This window comes from Thalassophryne amazonica, chromosome 9 (assembly GCF_902500255.1).
Source record: "Thalassophryne amazonica chromosome 9, fThaAma1.1, whole genome shotgun sequence".
NCBI lineage: Eukaryota > Metazoa > Chordata > Actinopteri > Batrachoidiformes > Batrachoididae > Thalassophryne > Thalassophryne amazonica.
Genome location: NC_047111.1, coordinates 83,097,932 through 83,117,701, shown reverse-complemented (window position 1 = coordinate 83,117,701; position 19,770 = coordinate 83,097,932). Strand labels below are relative to the sequence as shown.

Below are 19,770 nucleotides of genomic sequence, written 5' to 3'. Positions count from 1 at the left end.
AGGGTGTCTGTCTCCCTGATCTGAATTGGGAGCTGGTTCCACAGGAGAGGAGCCTGAAAGCTGAAGGCTCTGCCTCCCATTCTACTCTTACAAACCCTAGGAACTACAAGTAAGCCTGCAGTCTGAGAGCGAAGCGCTCTATTGGGGTGATATGGTACTATGAGGTCCCTAAGATAAGATGGGACCTGATTATTCAAAACCTTATAAGTAAGAAGAAGAATTTTAAATTCTATTCTAGAATTAACAGGAAGCCAATGAAGAGAGGCCAATATGGGTGAGATATGCTCTCTCCTTCTAGTCCCCGTTAGTACTCTAGCTGCAGCATTTTGAATTAACTGAAGGCTTTTCAGGGAACTTTTAGGACAATAATAATGAATTACAATAGTCCAGCCTAGAGGAAATAAATGCATGAATTAGTTTTTCAGCATCACTCTGAGACAAGACCTTTCTAATTTTAGAGCTATTGCGTAAATGCAAAAAAGCAGTCCTACATATTTGTTTAATATGCGCTTTGAATGACATATCCTGATCAAAAATGACTCCAAGATTTCTCACAGTATTACTAGAGGTCAGGGTAATGCCATCCAGAGTAAGGATCTGGTTAGACACCATGTTTCTAAGATGTGTGGGGCCAAGTACAATAACTTCAGTTTTATCTGAGTTTAAAAGCAGGAAATTAGAGGTCATCCATGTCTTTATGTCTGTAAGACAATCCTGCAGTTTAGCTAATTGGTGTGTGTCCTCTGGCTTCATGGATAGATAAAGCTGGGTATCATCTGCGTAGCAATGAAAATTTAAGCAATTCCGTCTAATAATACTGCCTAAGGGAAGCATGTATAAAGTGAATAAAATTGGTCCTAGCACAGAACCTTGTGGAACTCCATAATTAACCTTAGTCTGTGAAGATGATTCCCCATTTACATGAACAAATTGTAATCTATTAGATAAATATGATTCAAACCACCGCAGCGCAGTGCCTTTAATACCTATGGCATGCTCTAATCTCTATGATAAAATTTTATGGTCAACAGTATCAAAAGCAGCACTGAGGTCTAACAGAACAAGCACAGAGATGAGTCCACTGTCTGAGGCCATAAGAAGATCATTTGTAACCTTCACTAATGCTGTTTCTGTACTATGATGAATTCTAAAAACTGACTGAAACTCTTCAAATAGACCATTCCTCTGCAGATGATCAGTTAGCTGTTTTACAACTACCCTTTCAAGAATTTGTGAGAGAAAAGGAAGGTTGGAGATTGGCCTATAATTAGCTAAGATAGCTGGGTCAAGTGATGGCTTTTTAAGTAATGGTTTAATTACTGCCACCTTAAAAGCCTGTGGTACATAGCCAACTAATAAAGATAAATTGATCATATTTAAGATCGAAGCATTAAATAATGGTAGGGCTTCCTTGAGCAGCCTGGTAGGAATGGGGTCTAATAGACATGTTGATGGTTTGGATGAAGTAACTAATGAAAATAACTCAGACAGAACAATCTGAGAGAAAGACTCTAACCAAATACCGGCATCACTGAAAGCAGCCAAAGATAACGATACGTCTTTGGGATGGTTATGAGTAATTTTTTCTCTAATAGTTAAAATTTTATTAGCAAAGAAAGTCATGAAGTCATTACTAGTTAAAGTTAAAGGAATACTTGGCTCAATAGACCTCTGACTCTTTGTCAGCCTGGCTACAGTGCTGAAAAGAAACCTGGGGTTGTTCTTATTTTCTTCAATTAGTGATGAGTAGTAAGATGTCCTAGCTTTACGGAGGGTTTTTTATAGAGCAACAGACTCTTTTTCCAGGCTAAGTGAAGATCTTCTAAATTAGTGAGACGCCATTTCCTCTCCAACTTACGGGTTATCTGCTTTAAGCTGCGAGTTTGTGAGTTATACCACGGAGTCAGGCACTTCTGATTTAAAGCTCTCTTTTTCAGAGGAGCTACAGCATCCAAAGTTGTCTTCAATGAGGATGTTAAACTACTGACGAGATACTCTATCTCACTTACAGAGTTTAGGTAGCTACTCTGCACTGTGTTGGTATATGGCATTAGAGAACATAAAGAAGGAATCATATCGTTAAACCTAGTTACAGCGCTTTCTGAAAGACTTCTAGTGTTATGAAACTTATTCCCCACTGCTGGGTAGTCCATCAGAGTAAATGTAAATGTTATTAAGAAATGATCAGACAGAAGGGAGTTTTCAGGGAATACTGTTAAGTCTTCAATTTCCATACCATAAGTCAGAACAAGATCTAAGATATGATTAAAGTGGTGGGTGGACTCATTTACATTTTGAGCAAAGCCAATTGAGTCTAATAATAGATTAAATGCAGTGTTGAGGCTATCATTCTCAGCATCTGTGTGGATGTTAAAATCGCCCACTATAATTATCTTATCTGAGCTAAGCACTAAGTCAGACAAAAGGTCTGAAAATTCACAGAGAAACTCACAGTAACGACCAGGTGGACGATAGATAATAACAAATAAAACTGTTTTTGGGACTTCCAATTTGGATGGACAAGACTAAGAGTCAAGCTTTCAAATGAATTAAAGCTCTGTCTGGGTTTTTGATTAATTAATAAGCTGGAATGGAAGATTGCTGCTAATCCTCCGCCTCAGCCCGTGCTACGAGCATTCTGGCAGTTAGTGTGACTCGGGGGTGTTGACTCATTTAAACTAACATATTCATCCTGCTGTAACCAGGTTTCTGTAAGGCAGAATAAATCAATATGTTGATCAATTATTATATCATTTACTAACAGGGACTTAGAAGAGAGAGACCTAATGTTTAATAGGCCACATTTAACTGTTTTAGTCTGTGGTGCAGTTGAAGGTGCTATATTATTTTTTCTTTTTGAATTTTTATGCTTAAATTGATTTTTGGTGGTCTGGGAGCAGGCACCGTCTCTACGGGGATGGGGTAATGAGGGGATGGCAGGGGGAGAGAAGCTGCAGAGAGGTGTGTAAGACTACAACTCTGCTTCCTGGTCCCAACCCTGGATAGTCACGGTTTGGAGGATTTAAGAAAATTGGCCAGATTTCTAGAAATGAGAGCTGCTCCATCCAAAGTGGGATGGATGCCGTCTCTCCTAACAAGACCAGGTTTTCCCCAGAAGCTTTGCGATTATCTATGAAGCCCACCTCATTTTTTGGACACCACTCAGACAGCCAGCAATTCAAGGAGAACATGCGGCTAAACATGTCACTCCCGGTCCGATTGGGGAGGGGCCCAGAGAAAACTACAGAGTCCGACATTGTTTTTGCAAAGTTACACACCGATTCAATGTTAATTTTAGTGACCTCCGATTGGCGTAACCGGGTGTCATTACTGCCGACGTGAATTACAATCTTACCAAATGTACGCTTAGCCTTAGCCAGCAGTTTCAAATTTCCTTCAATGTCGCCTGCTCTGGCCCCTGTAAGACAATTGACTATGGTTGCTGGTGTCGCTAACTTCACATTTCTCAAAACAGTGTCGCCAATAACCAGAGTTTGATCCTCGGCGAGTGTGTCGTCGAGTGGGGAAAAACGGTTAGATATGTGAACGGGTTGGCGGTGTACACGGGGCTTCTGTTTAGAACTACGCTTCCTCCTCACAGTCACCCAGCCGGCCTGCTTTCCCGGCTGCTCGGGATCTGCCAGAGGGAAACTAACGGCGGCTAAGCTACCTTGGTCCGCACCGACTACAGGGGCCTGGCTAGCTGTAGAATTTTCCACGGTGCGCAGATTAAACAGCTAACAGATACAGCAAAACACAGCTTTGCTCCGGAACAGGAAGTGATACAATACCGCAGTGAGAGCCAACCACCAGTAGAGGCAAGCAAGAGCTGTCAAAACAGTGTGAAAGACAGACTGTGAGAGTTCATCAAACCCTCTCGCGGCAGGTGTCAGCCAAATTCCAGCTGACACACATGAACATCTAACACCGCACGCTTGGCACTTAGAAAATGTGTGGCCATTTGCACTATTAACACAACAACAGTTAGCAAATGATCACTGTCGAGCTGGATGTGAAATTTGTCTAAGTGTCCCCATGACTGTGGCTTTGCAAACAGACACAGTGACACATTGGTGTGTGCTCTGACCTGACAGCGCTTGTGTCCGCACACAGGAGCAGCTGTGGATATCTGTGGATCTGGATGTCATGGCTGGGAAACACATACTGTGTTTGGACGGACATGAACTAACAACTGTCCACTGTGACGCACATGTGCCTGCTTGCTGTCCTCACGTGGACAGCGTAAATCCATATATTGCTGTTGTGACGGGCTGCCATGCACATTGACAGGCTGTCCCAGGTGAAACGGACCATCAGATCATAAAACGCAGCGCCACCCACGTGAGCTCTGTTCCACATGACTCGGTGTCTGTCCTGCGGCGCAACGTCCACAAGACGCATGTCGGGCAAGACAGGCGCAGGGCTGGCTGGACACGCCGCCAGCTGATGTGGACATGATAAGAGCGCCCTGCTTCTCATTCATGTCATGTCATGACTGTACGTCTGTGACCATGGGTCATCTACAGAGGAACAGATGGATCATACTTGTATTGTCTGCTTGATAAGAGGAATTCGATAAAATGCAGTGTTTTTATATGGTGTGTGGTTGTCTAATCTTCATCTTCAACCGCTTTTCCGGGTTCGGGTCGTGGGGGCAACAGCTCCAGCAGGGGACCCCAGACTTCCCTTTCCCGTGCCACATTGACCACCTCTGACTGCGGGATCCCAAGGCGTTCCCAGGCCAGTGTGGAGATATAATCTCTCCACCTAGTCTTGGGTCTTCCCCGGGGTCTCCTCCCAGATGGACGTGCCAGCAACACTTCCCTTGGGAGGTGCCCAGGAGGCATCCTTACCAGATGCCCCAACCACCTCAGCTGGCTTCTTTCAACGTGAAGGAGGAGCGACTCTACTCCGAGCCTTCCATGGATGACCGAACTTCTCACCCTGTGTCTAAGGGAGACACCAGCCACCCTCCTGAGGAAGCCCATTTCAGCCGGTTGTACCCGCGATCTAGTTCTTTCGGTCATGACCCAACACTCATGACCATAGGTGAGAGTAGGAACGAAGATTGACCAGTAGATCAAGAGCTTTGCCTTTTGGGTCAGCTCCCTTTTCGTCACAACAGTACGGTAGAGCGACTGCAATACTGCCCCTGCTGCACCGATTCTCCGGCCAAACTCACACTCACGGTGTGTGGTTGTATTTTTTCTTAAATAAATCAATGTCCTTCTTGATATTAGGCATTTTCCTGCACGTTTAACAGGACATCGATGGTAGCTCAGTGGTAAGGTTTCTGACTGGCAATCAGTGCTTTTGGAAAGTGCAGGTTCGAATCCCATGGTGGCATTTATTTTTTATTTTCAAAGCAGCTTTGCATTGTGGTTATACATCGCGCAGCTGCTCGCACTGTGTTCCCGCGTGCACGATACCATCGCAGCATATATTCTTTTCTTTCTTTTTTTTTTTTATTTATTTTTTTCACAGTAGCTGCACGATGTGTAACCACATTGTGCAGCTGGTCGCACTGTGTTACCACGTGCACAAAACCGATGCTGCGGCATCATTCACGCCTGCCCGTCGGCTCAGTGTTTTTGTGGTTTGCTCATACGAGCTGTTCCGCCGTGATTCGCCCTGAGTTGTACTTATTCATGCTATGTGTGAAGGGGCCCTTAAGAAATACATACTGTATGGTAAATCTACATGGAGTAGGCAAATCTGTGTGACAGTGCAAGAAGGCGACTAAAACACCCATGGCAACTGTGAAGGAGTTATAGGCTTCTGTGGATGTGATTGGAGAAACTATACATAGTGCAACTTTTGTCTGTTGCATCATCAACTATATGACTTCATGGTGGGGTGGCACAGAGGATTTTATTAAGAAGACACCATGAAATTTCAGCCACAGTTTGCCAGACAACACACAGGAGATTCAAGCCCAGAGAGTGGAACAGGTGGATCTGCGGGCATCATCTTTTTTTGTCTTCCCCACTCATATTTTGCTCTCTAGTCAGGGGACTGAACCTTGACCTTCTCGTCACAGATTCACTCCTCTTAATCTTTTCTCATGGAACTGCTCATTTTGGACTCCTTGCTGACCCAAGGTCAACTATGTATAACACTTGGTTTGCGCAAGATAGGTGGAGAAATGGCCCGCCTTAAAAGAGAGGGTGGGTGTGTTGAGCAGCAGTCCTTTCGTGGTAAAGGCACTGGTATTTTCATAGAGTCCTGATCATGTTTTTTATAATCCTCACTCAAGTGTTTATGTTTTAGCTACAACATGTTTGGTGACTTGAACTACAAAATGTGTATATGACCTGTTTAAGCATATACACTCAGCAAAAATATAAACGCAACACTTTTGGTTTTGCTCCCATTTTGTATGAGATGAACTCAAAGATCTAAAACTTTTTCCACATACACAATATCACCATTTCCCTCAAATATTGTTCACAAACCAGTCTAAATCTGTGATAGTGAGCCCTTCTCCTTTGCTGAGATAATCCATCCCACCTCACAGGTGTGCCATATCAAGATGCTGATTAGACACCATGATTAGTGCACAGGTGTGCCTTAGACTGTCCACAATAAAAGGCCACTCTGAAGGTGCAGTTTTGTTTTATTGGGGGGGGATACCAGTCAGTATCTGGTGTGACCACCATTTGCATCATGCAGTGCAACACATCTCCTTCGCATAGAGTTGATCAGGTTGTCAATTGTGGCCTGTGGAATGTTGGTCCACTCCTCTTCAATGGCTGTGCGAAGTTGCTGGATATTGGCAGGAACTGGTACACGCTGTCGTATACGCCGGTCCAGAGCATCCCAAACATGCTCAATGGGTGACATGTCAGGTGAGTATGCCGGCCATGCAAGAACTGGGACATTTTCAACTTCCAAGAATTGTGTACAGATCCTTGCAACATGGGGCTGTGCATTATCCTGCTGCAACATGAGGTGATGTTCTTGGATGGCACAACAATGGGCCTCAGGATCTCGTCACGGTATCTCTGTGCATTCAAAATGCCATCAATAAAATGCACCTGTGTTCTTCGTCCATAACAGACCATACCATAACCCCATCGCCACCATGGGCCACTCGATCCACAACATTGACATCAGAAAACCGCTCACCCACACGACGCCACACATGCTGTCTGCCATCTGCCCTGAACAGTGTGAACCGGGATTCATCCGTGAAGAGAACACCTCTCCAACGTGCCAAATACCAGCGAATGTGAGCATTTGCCCACTCAAGTCGGTTACTACGACGAACTGGAGTCAGGTCGAGACCCCGATGAGGACGACGAGCATGCAGATGAGCTTCCCTGAGACGGTTTCTGACAGTTTGTGCAGAAATTCTTTGGTTATGCAAACCGATTGTTTCAGCAGCTGTCCGAGTGGCTGGTCTCAGACGATCTTGGAGGTGAACATGCTGGATGTGGAGGTCCTGGGCTGGTGTGGTTACACGTGGTCTGCGGTTGTGAGGCTGGTTGGATGTACTGCCAAATTCTCTGAAATGCCTTTGGAGACGGCTTATGGTAGAGAAATGAACATTCAATACACGAGCAACAGCTCTGGTTGACATTCCTGCTGTCAGCATGCCAATTGCACGCTCCCTCAAATCTTGCGACATCTGTGGTGTTGTGCTGTGTGATAAAACTGCATCTTTCAGAGTGGCCTTTTATTGTGGGCAGTCTAAGGCACACCTGTGCACTAATCATGGTGTCTAATCAGCATCTTGATATGGCACATCTGTGAGGTGGGATGGATTAACTCAGCAAAGGACAAGTGCTCACTATCACAGATTTAGACTGGTTTGAGAACAATATTTGAGGGAAATGGTGATATTGTGTATGTGGAAAAAGTTTTAGATCTTTGAGTTCATCTCGTACAAAATGGGAGCAAAACCAAAAGTGTTGCGTTTATATTTTTGTTGAGTGTAATTTAAGATGTGTTGTTAGAATCACATGCTTCTGCTGGATTTAAGTCTACTCAAAAGTAATGGAGGCTAATCACTTTCTTTTTTTTTTTGGTCTCGTTTCTTTGTCAATATAGTGAGCCACTACAAATGCCCACTGTGCGATATGACCTGTCCATCACCCTCATCACTGCGTAACCACGTGAAGTTCCGCCACAGTAACGAGAAGCCATACAGCTGTGAATACTGCGAGTACAGGTGTTAGAGTCTCAAAATCAAGTCAAAATTCAGCTGTAAGCACACTCCTTGATTTCGTTGTAACACTGTCAACTTTGTGTTTGTAGCTGCAAGAATCAGGTGGACTTGCGTAAACACCTGGATACTCACAGCAGTGAACCAGCATTCCGCTGTGATGTTCCGGGCTGCAACTTCACCTCCCGTACACTTCATACTATGAAGCTTCACCACAAAAGAGAACATGAGGTAAACAGAAAAAGGAAGTTCCTTAAATTTGTATCTTCCAGATTATAAGTCTATGACTACAAGATGGTATTGTCTACAGATGTGACTTTATGCTAATCTGAATGAGCTACTGTTGGAATCTCATTCTGGAGCAGAGGTTTGTGCTAATCGGTGGGCACAGTTCAGCTAATCTGCTAACCGCTGATTATCAAAGCTAATGTTTTCATTATCAGATTAGGTTTTCAGATAACTTTGAAAACCATCTTCTGATAATTTTTAAACCGCTAAAGTATTTTTGCAGGCATGATGAACAAAGCAACAACAGTTACAAACATTTATTAAGTCTAAAGTCAGTTGAGTACTTACCTATTAACAGGGTTCGGAGGGTTACTTTAAAAACGTATCTCGATACAGTTACTAGTTACCTGTTGAAAATTGTAGTCAGTAATGTAATCCAGGTACCATAATATTAAAGTAAAGTAATTTGATTACTTTCAATTACTTCTGGATTACTCCAATATCAAATATGCTAATACAGATAAAAGAAACTAAATATAAATAGTCTTGACCACATAGTACAGTTTATTAAGCAAAAATAAAACTGTTTCTTTTACATGGCATGCTCTGTTTTACTTCACATTATGAATTAAGAGCACCACAATATTGTTTTAAACATACCCAGTGTTCACCTGCTAAATTTTCAACAAAAAATGCCAAACAAATGAAGGATAATGAAAACTCAGGCGGTGTGCGGATGAATTTGTAATTAAAAGTGGCTTGCAGAACAATATACAAAACAAAACAAAAAAATTCTGCTACTTGTTCAGTAAACATAAAATGACCTTACTTTAGTCTTTCACATAGCATTCACACCATGTTTAACATATCAGTCCACTTATTGAACTTTCAAAATAAGAACAACAGCATAAAGAAAACCATTAAGAAAATACTGTCAGTAAGGAGGCGTGATCGCCATTTTAATTCCGGGCAAGTTAGTGATTTGCGTGCATGGAAGTTCAAGAAACAGGTGGAATATGCCAGAAAGCTGCGCATGTTGGCAAAGCCACAAATGGAGGAACAAGGGAGACAATATTTCCTTCCATAAGTAAGTGGTTTTGTCACTTTGTCCGTGATATTTGGATGATAAACAGCTGTATGTCTCCTGCCGTACCTGTGTCGCCCGATGACACGGACCATTAACTCTTCACTTATGTCTAGTTGATATTTTCCACTGCTAGACCAATGTCTAGTTAAAATACTTGTCATTAGTAATTTAAAATTGTTCGACAAGACTGGGGATTTTTTTTTTTTATTTGTACCTTAAAATAATGAGATTATAATGACCCGCGCTGTGCGGCTCACAGTCACACCCTCACTTAAAGATGTATACCCACACCACTGACTTCATGTATGAAACTCGGTCAGTAAAGGATAACTGTTAAAAAATACGTATATATATATATATATGTGTGTGTGTGTATATAAATGTATTGTAATGGTTTTAGGAGCCGCGCTGCGTTTAACACAGCAGCAGCTGCTGTAGGACGCCTCAGCTCAGCAGCTTGAACAGCGCAGATCTGTGTAACTTTCAACACTAATATTTGGGAATGTGTGAGTGTCAGAGTAAGTTTAATACTTTCCTGACATAATTTTATGTAATTTAATTTTAAAGGCTCAATATCCAGGTCAAAATGGCATTTTAACACGTATTTTGCGAGCATTTTTCTGAGTGTGTTCAGTCGCGAATCTCCATTGAAAATGCATTAACATCCGGGTACTTCATCAATATTTTGCCCGGGTAGGCGACATCATGTCGCTGTCCATGAAGGGATGTTTTCGTTTCCAAGAAAAAAAAACAGATAATACTTGTATTATAAAATGCATTAAAATTGTAATCCTGCAAACTAATCCCCATTTTTACTAAATACGAGGTCTATTAGAAAAGAAACCGACCTTTTTATTTTTTTCAAAAACTATATGGATTTGAATCACGTGCGATTACATCAGACAAGCTTGAACCCTCGTGCGCATGCGTGAGTTTTTTCACACCTGTCGGTTGTGTCCTTCGCCTGTGGGCAGGCTTTGAGTGAGCACTGGTCCACCCCTCCCGTCGGAATTCCTTTGTCTGAGAACATCCTGAGAGACTGGCGCTCCTCCGTGTTGATAACCATTCGTAAGATTCAGGCGGTTTTCGATGGCTTTCAGTCGAGTGAGTATCCGAGAAATTGTTTAACAGCTGGGCATGTTCAAACTTGTCCTGTGAGACTTCCAACGGAGGTGTTTTGCTGTGGCGCCGCGCCATGAGCGGCTGGGTGCCGCTGCGCGAATCCGTCTGCATGTCTTTCATTACAAAATCTCCTTTAACAGTGGAATGTCCGGATAAACTGCTGATCCCGACCTCTTCTGAAACTTCTCTGCTCTCTCATGACGTCCTGGGTCAACAGAGGCTTAAATTTGGAAGTTTTCAGCTTGAAACAGGCTGACGACGGCGGCTTGGGGCGCGGCGTGCCGTCCAGCGCCGTGGGCTGTCCTTAAAGCGATAGTAACACTCCTTAATCTCTCATCAGCCGTTAAAATTTTCACCGAAAACTGTCTGAATTTCTTGAATGGTGTCCACTTGGATGTGCCTTACAGTTTCTGAAAAAATTTTGATCAAGCAAAACGCCAGTCTCTCAGGAAGTTCTCAGACAAAGGAATTCCGACGGGAGGGGTGGACCAGTGCTCACTCAAAGCCTGCCCACAGGCGAATGACGCAACCGACAGGCGTGAAACGAGGGTTCAAGCTTGTCTGACGCAATCACACGTGATTCAAATCCATATAGTTTTTGAAAAAAATAATAAGGTCGGATACTTTTCTAATAGACCTCGTATACCTGTAATCTGAATACGTCTTTTTTTCTGTAACTGTAGCGGAATACAGTTACCTTTTTTTGTGTATCCTAATTACGTACGCCGTTACATGTATTCCATTACTCCCCAAGCCTGCCTGTTAACTGTTACGTAGTAGATGTGCAGTTCTGCAAATGGAGAGCTGGTTCCATAAGAAACCGCTCTATCCTCTGCAGGCAAAGGAGAACTGGTTACAGAAAAGAAAAAAACACATTTCTTTTGACCCCATACTGATATGCTGGCAGTATCACCAAGTCATCCAGAGGCATACAGTTTTAACTTATGGTTAAAATTTTAACCAAACTAATTTCGGACAAGTTATTTGATTTAACGTCACGTCTGAAATTTTATAAAGTGAAAATATCAGATATATGTTTTAGTTTAAAGTAATGCACTAATTTTGAAGGTTTTAGTGTGGACATGCTGTGTCCAGATGCATTATGAGTAATCTCATTACATTCACGACAGAAGAAATGCATTTGAGACGCTCTGATCAGGCTCCACACGGACAACAGCATTAAACTCTTTGTATATTGTGCCTAAAACGCTTGTGAATATATTCTCTGGGTTTATAGATGCTGTCATTGTGTTTGTTTTATGTAAAAATACCAGAAGAAGCCCAGGTTGCTTCTCCATTATTTTCAGTTGGAATCATTGCAGTCGATTCCTGTTTGCTCTTTAGAGTCCTGTTTATGTCAAACATTGTCTGTCGTCTTTGTTCCAGAGTAATATATACAAGATGTCTGAAATTCAGTTTGCCTTTATTAAATTCCACGCATCTTAAACGTGCCAGACACTAATTATCTGGAATTTTGTTTTGGCACGTTTTCACGGTCTCTACTGCCATCTACTGGCCAGTAGTGTTCATGGCAGTATGAGCGTCTGGACGCCAGTAGATGGCAGTGTTTTATTTATTTTGACCCCGGTTATAGCAGACGGTTGTCAAATAATAACTTGACTTTTTGGCTTTTTGCAAACGGCTTTTTTTTTTTTTTTTTTTAAACAAATAAAAAAAAAAGGCATATTTTACAAAAGCACATTTATATGTAAACACCAACACACACACACCTCACATTAACATGTTGGTTTTTACATAGAATGAATGAGTCAACCAATCAGTGTTAGCGGAGGCTCATTTATCCATAATCCCTTTGGTATCTGTCTGTGTTTGTTACAAAACTTCAGAATTAGTGCATTATTTAAAATTAAAAGATGTGTGCTATATTTTAACTTTGTACAAATGACAGAATTGACATTAATGGAGTTATTCTATCCGGAATAATTTGATGATTTTTAAACAAAACCATAACTCAAAACTGCTTTATTTTCCAAGACCTCTGCCTCACTGCAGCACAACTGTATACAGTTAAGGAATAATGGTTTGATTTGTGTGTGTAGAGTTGAGCTTAGCTCCTCTCAATTGCTTCACTGCTGCAAAATATGTAGTAAACAAGAGCTTCCAGCAGTGGGCAGGGTGCACAAAGACAGAAGTGCTGACCTATTGTTTGGGTCTGTAGTCTCCTTTGATGCTACCAGAAGCAATCGTGGTGTTAAAACTCAAAATGAGCTTTTTAATAGTTGCAAGTGTATTGGAAGCAATACTGAAAGTTATCGGTTAGCTGTAGCTTCCGATACATTTTTGGCCAGTTTATAGGTTTAGCTTTATAAAAGATAACTTTTCAGTTAGCTGATTAGCTGTTATGACATTTTGGTTAGTTGTGCTAATAGTTAGTTGTGCCAATTGCTAAGAAGGAGGTGATCTGAATGAGGAGGATGTGTTGGGACTCGGAGAATGAGTGAAATGAATCAGTTATGCTCTCAAATTGAAAGCCCATGTTCTTGAATAAATGAAGGGAATAACTTTCATACTATTCAGCAAATGATTTGTTTGAACATTGATAGCTAGAACAGCAACAAGGAGAATGGATAGGTTAAGGAAAGGCTAGCTAATGTTTTAAAAAGGGCATCTCTCACTCCAGGCAACTGTTTAAAAAAATCTATACCAGATTATAATAATTTCTTTCAAGTTTTTAACTTATGCTGGTCCTGATATAGCTGGAAAAAATAAAATAAGCCAGAGTGCGTTTTAAAAATACTTATATTTATGTCTGTATTCCCAGGCAATCCAGGTTGCTTTTTGTATACAAGTGTTATCGCTTTAATTTGGCTTTGAAGTCAAGTTCTCGTATTATGTCTGTTTCTGACTCCTTTGTTCAGGGAAAAAAAACAAATATAAGATTCAATTAGCACAAAGTAGTCATAAATATGTACCCTGCAAGACACCTGCTTCCCTTGATTTTACTCTTTCTGTCTGCCGCTGCTTCAGTTCCACATGGCTCCATATGTAAACAAAGTCATTATCTCCTTTTGATGCTTCCAAAATGTACGAGTTCCAAATGACTGTTGCTAAATATCTGATCACCATCGTCACATTTGTCTTGCTTTATTCTGTCATTTCTCTGTCCACAGTCAATGAACTGGTAAACATCCACGGTGTTAACTCAAACGGCTGGGAGCGGTCATGTGTCAACGTCACACCTCTCCCATTATGATCACAAACAAACATGACTGCTGTCGTCACCTATTGTTGCTTTCTCTCTGACTCTTCGTGGTCATACTTATAAACACATGGCTGACTTTGTGCGGCTCTGCAAGACTCACCAGCTCCCGGCGTAGTATGGGAGAGATGACATTTCAGTCCAAACACATCCTGTTCCTTGCTTTTCGGAGAGGCAGTACGCTTTATTAGAGTTCTGCTGGCCATACAAATGGAAGGGATAGCATCCTTGTTTAGACTGGTGCTTTTTGTAGCCCATTTGTCACACTATGCTGGCTGCATTTCTGCAGTCTTTCTGGGAGGCCCTTAAAAAAAATTGCTCCTCCTTTTCCCTCAAAAATCTCATCCTTGGGAAAACTGTGCACCTAATAGCCATCACGACTGGTGTTGCTGGACCATCCCACAACACACCTGTTCGCCATTTCGACATATTCAACGTGAAACTCTACCTAATTCCAACTGTAAAGATAGATAACTAGATAGATAGATTCTTCAAATCTGACAGTTTCAAAACAGTAGATGAAATCAGGCTACATTCTTCATGCATATGGCACTGAAAATAAAACACAATGCACCAATATTTTCACAATATATATGTATTTTGAGTAGTCAGCTCAGAATATAGAATGATAAATGACATTTCATTTACCAGTGATATGCACTTCAAAGTTTTACATTTACTGAGGTAAGGGTACATGTTTAGCTCTTTGTTGTTTTAGTCTAAGATGCAACGAGAAGCTGTTTACTTTTGAGTTCTTTTTGTGGTGTATAATATTAATTGGCCTGTAAGTTTCTGCTTTGCTTGCACAGTGTTTGCATTATAACTAAATGATGTGCCAGTTAAATTAAATTTGCTTCTTGTTGCGTGAAGCGGCAGTGCTTCATTTAAAAAATAAATATGACTTAGTCTGATGGGACTTATGTTTTGGGTTTTTTTTGTTTGTTTGTTTTCTTCTTGTAGACACATTTTTGGACAGATGCAATTAATATTCTGGTGTGACATATGGTCTAAAAGATTGCACACAGAAATGCTTTGAATTAATCCTGTACATGCAATGTAATGTGTGTGTGTGTGTGTGTGTGTGTGTGTGTGTGTGTGTGTGTGTGTGTGATCAGGGGAATTTTGTGGCACGTTACATGTGCCATGTGTGCAGTCAGTGCTTTACCAGAGGCAACAACCTTACTGTTCACCTGCACAAAAAACACCAATTCAGGTGGCCCTCTGGACACCCTCGATTCAGGTAGGCTTTACATTCTGAATGTAAATCCCTTGTTCCAGTGTTGGTGAATATGAGACTTTCAGCTCTGGTGTCCTCCTTATTTCTTGTAGGTACAAGGAGCATGAAGACGGCTTCTTACGACTGCAGCTGATTCGCTATGAAAGCGTGGAACTGACAGAGCAGCTGATGAGGGAAAGGCAGAATTGCCAACCTGAGGAGGACGAGGAGGAGGAGGGGGCTCAGGCTGAGAGCCAGGATAAGCTTGAAGAATCCCCAGGTGTGGCCCCTTTGGACACACAGGTAGGACTGAGAGGGGTGCTGCTGGATCAGCGAGGGACTGAGGAAGAGCTGGTCAGCCCTATGGAGGGCGGGCAGGAAGATGGCATGTTGTACGTTCTCACTGGAGCCTTTTCGGAATCAGAGGCAGGAGGGGAAGCAGTCGTGATGCAGCTCCAGGAATCTACCCAGCAGCAAGGCCAGCAGTGACAATCGTGTGGAATATTAGTCTGTACTGACACCTCCTTCAGCAGTGTTGCTAAGGTCTTAAAAAAAAAACAAAAAAAAAAAACCTGCTTCTAAATTTTAGAGACAAACATTATAATTATTTGTACATGCTGACACATGCTTATACACATTTGTTGATGAATTTTAACATTTTCATACAATTGTTTACTGGTCCTGCTTTGCTGAGTGGATGCACATTATTATTTTCTTTTTGTAATAGAAGGGCTTTTGAAAATTTGTGAAGGAAATTCCAGTTGCTGCTCCCAGATTGCATTGAGGCTCACTTAAATGTGTATAATACAACAGACAGCTTACCTCATCAACTTATGGATTGTTTTAATGCCTAATTTATAATCTAAATAAACTTCCCAATATTTGCAAAAAGAAAAAAGTGCCTCCTGTTTTTAAATCTTCAGATGTTGATGCTGTCAGTCCAAGCCAGGGGTGAGTGAACGTGCTATGAAGGGCCAAGATGGCGCAGGTTTTCCTTAAAATGGATCAGCAAGTGGTATTCTTTTTTTATTTTTTTTCCCCTGTCTGCAAGTGGTATTAATGAGGTCCTTCCCTCCACTTAAAGTCTTGATCACCTGTGAAGTCCCCTGCTGAGGGTGTACAGCAGCATGGAAAACCTAGACCGGTTTGGCTCTTCATGCTCACCCCTGGTTTAAACAGGTTGAGTTCTTGGGGGTGGAACCGTGCAGCGTCACTGCAAAGCTAAAATATTCTAGTGTGACTGTCTGTGTTGGACTTCTGTGGTTTTTTCCCCTCCATTCTGCTTTTGTGAGTCTTATTTAAAATGTTTGTCCACAAGGTGAAGCATGTGTTAGGTCACGTGGGCATGTGTGCATGAACGCACACTTTGTTGCACTTAATCCACTTAGTGAGACTTTTCCCTATTGGATATTTGCGTTTAATCTTCAAATAGAGGATTTATTTTATTTTCGTTTTTGTTATTTTTGCTTTTCAATTTAACTGTGCAACTGAAAATAATCATGTATAAGTGATGGGTGCTGAGGTAACCAAATGTTATGCTTAATGATGAAATTATTCAATTTATTTTCATTTATATAGTGTATAGCACCGAATCACAACAAAGCTGTTTCAAGGCGCTTCACACAAGAAAGATCTAACCTTACCACCTTTAAATCAAGCACACAGGTGACGGTGGGAAGGAAAAAATCACTCTGACAAATTATCATTTGTCCTTTTTGGTTTGAGCTTTATAAAAACTCAGATGATTTGTGTGACTTAATTTGTGATGACCCGGCCATTGCTGAGCTTTTACCTGCAGTCATGGGCCGTTGCATTAGCTGTGTGCAGAGGATTAGACGCCACTCAGTTTATATTAGGGGTTACTTCTGCTTGCTGCTCAACACTATACTCTGACGGCTCCTATTGGCTCTGTGTCCAGGCTTTGTAAGGATGCAGTCTGTGGACAGCAGTGTCACATAGGATCTGCTTTCTGTTGAAGGCGTTTTTCAAGAAACTGGTTGCATCAAACAATGTGCACCATGGGATTTTGTTTCCTACTACTGTTTGGGTTGTTGCAGAGGGTATTTATGCAGTTTCCTGAACTGATCAGAGAAGCAGAAGGCAGTGGTAAGACTTCTTATTATTTTGTACAGTGTAGGATTCCAGTAGGGCTTACAGATCATTGTAGAACATCAGCATCTTCATGCTTGATCTCAGTCTTATGCCCAAAGGAATATTATTTGGGCAATGATGACAGTGATGTGCTGGTATTCAGATAAGTGACCTTTAACAAAATTCTAAATATTATCATTGATCAGACTTAACAGACGCACTTTGTTGTCTGCCACATTGAGAGAAACTGACTGGTGGAAGTGGGGAATCCAGTGTGAGCACAAACTCAGTCATGTGAGCGTTTCCAGCATTAAGAGATGTGGTCATACCCTGCACGTGTACTACACTTGATGCTGAATCCATGATATCGGTCCAAAATGAGATGAACAACCTGAACAGATTATATTAGCTGACAAGGCAGGTCACTTGTAGGACCATTCTCCAAGTCACGCACTTGCCCACCAGCAAGCCAGTACATAGTTCACACCATGATTACTCCATCAATGGTGACATCAGGCTTGGGAATCGTTCTGAGATTTATAGCTAGCAAGCTGTTGGAGTTTAGACTTTTCTGAAACTGATCTTATCTCTGGTTGTAAATGGTGAAGTAACTGCCTCTGAGAGTTCGATGGCAAACAGAACAGGGAGATCAAAGTCCCCTGAGCTCAGTGCCCTGTTGATCGCACTAGGGTTGGTGACTAGTTTTTGAGACCCAGGGTATGCCATTGTTTCAATACTTGCATTGATTGTATCATGAATGCCTGCAGGGAGATTCTTTTCATAAACCTCACAAAAACACGCAAGGAAATTTTGTCAATAAAGTCAGTTTTACAGGATATTCACGTAGAAATCCTCCTCATACCCAAAAACCTAGAAAAGAAGATTTCCGATATTACTTATGACATTTTATTACAAAGTTACAAGATCAAAACTAATACAGCAGCCATCTTAGACACCATCTTTAATACTAAGTTTTGCCCAGCAGTACTCCACTTGTATACGTCATTTTCTCAAAGTACACCATTAAAGGAGTCAAATCAATCAAAACCTCACATAAGTCACTGGGCTGATTTTGCCTCCAGACTATGTCCGCGACACGTCACCTCAGTTGTTTTGGACGTGGTGAAATAGTCATTTTCTGTGGTAACTGTTTTCATTGTTTTTGTTTGTTTTTGTATTTCCATACAATTATTTTCTAAACTGAAGTGTCCACACTACCTGCTTAATGTCTTCATCATCATTGTTTGGGCAGTTCATTTATTGATTTATTTGTTCTTTGTACGGTAAAAGCTTCTATATATATATATATATATATATATATATGTGTGTTTCATGTTTTGAGCATTTTGAATTGGAGAATCTTTTTCTGAACTCATCTCCACTGACCACTAGATGTCACTATTGTAATGTTTGGCCTCCAGTTGAGATTTTTCAGGTAGTGAGGTATTTTATTGTACTTGATAGATATATATATATATATATATATATATATATATATATATATATATATATATATATATATATAATGTGTGTGTGTGTGTGTGTTTCATGTTTTGAGCATTTTGAAATGGAGAATCTTTTTCTGAACTCATCTCCACTGACCACTGGCCTCCAGTTGAGAATTTTCAGGTAGTGAGGTATTTTATTGTACTTGAGATATATATATATATATATATATATATATATACACGTATGTGTTAAGACTTAAATTTATATTTTTGCCATTCATGTATTTCCATCAGCATATTTAGGAATAAAAACAAGCAAACAAAAATGCAATGATTCTTACATCTATTTTGACTTTAATTTATTGCATACAGTAGGAGACCAAAAAATGTCATGTTTTGTGTTGTCAACTTTCATTTGGTAATACTGTATATATACAGTCCTACATTTAATGCCTGAAACACATTCCAAAGAAAGGTTTTGATGCTAAAGCATTTACCACTTTGTAACGTTGCCATTCCTCCTCAGAATATTTAAGGCATTTTAGCAGCATCTATATCTTTCACTAAAGATCTGGAATACTGAATTGTCTGACCACAGTACACATTTACACTGTGATCATCGAACCCAGATGCTTCTGAGCACAGAGAAGTCAACACCTTTTCGTTTAGTGGGGCAGCGTAGCAAAACAATTGTGCATTTTGTGATAAAGGCACCAAATTTGGCAGAGATGTAGCCAAAGATATTTAAAATAAAACTGGAGATTGAGCCATTGAGAATTTTAATCATGACTGCCATGGCAATCATTTTCAAAATGAATATTGAAAAATGTTCCAATCGTACAGAAAAATATACCACATTATTTGTCTGATAGTGAAGACAGTTCGACTATCTGAATGAATTTTATGGATTTATGGGGTAAAAACAGCAAAAGGGATGACAAAGGTCCGTTTACATTTGTGCAGGTGTTAAAAGTTAAAGTTGCTCCAATTTTGGTAAAAAGTGATGCTAATTATTGTTTGAGCTAATGAGATTAATAAATGGAGTAGTTTTGACTGTGTTAAATACTTGGTCTCTAAAGGAAAGGTCAAACAAGGTCAGTGTCCATTTGGCTTCTGTGACATATGGTTACCTTGTAATATGATAACTAAGCATGACAGATGGTGCAACTATTCCTTTTTAAACCCCTATAA

The 19,770-nt window shown here is 40.9% G+C and overlaps 2 protein-coding genes across 3 annotated transcripts in view; both read left to right on the top strand.

Moving 5' to 3' along the window:
• Positions 1-15,932, top strand: part of hinfp (histone H4 transcription factor) — a 35,599-nt gene extending 19,667 nt beyond the window's left edge. The window contains exons 7-10 of the mRNA XM_034178575.1: positions 8,053-8,173; positions 8,260-8,398; positions 14,940-15,064; positions 15,154-15,932. Of these exons, the coding sequence (XP_034034466.1) occupies positions 8,053-8,173; positions 8,260-8,398; positions 14,940-15,064; positions 15,154-15,529 (761 nt within the window). The 3' untranslated portion in view covers positions 15,530-15,932. The remainder of the gene's footprint in view (positions 1-8,052; positions 8,174-8,259; positions 8,399-14,939; positions 15,065-15,153) is intronic.
• Positions 15,933-16,726: 794 nt separating this feature from the next.
• The window catches only part of si:ch211-117m20.4 (sushi, von Willebrand factor type A, EGF and pentraxin domain-containing protein 1), a 41,013-nt gene continuing 37,969 nt past the window's right edge, over positions 16,727-19,770 (top strand). For both annotated transcript variants that reach the window (XM_034178577.1, XM_034178578.1), the window contains exon 1: positions 16,727-17,146. In XM_034178577.1, coding sequence (XP_034034468.1) covers positions 17,050-17,146 — 97 coding nt within the window. In that variant the 5' untranslated portion in view covers positions 16,727-17,049. The remainder of the gene's footprint in view (positions 17,147-19,770) is intronic.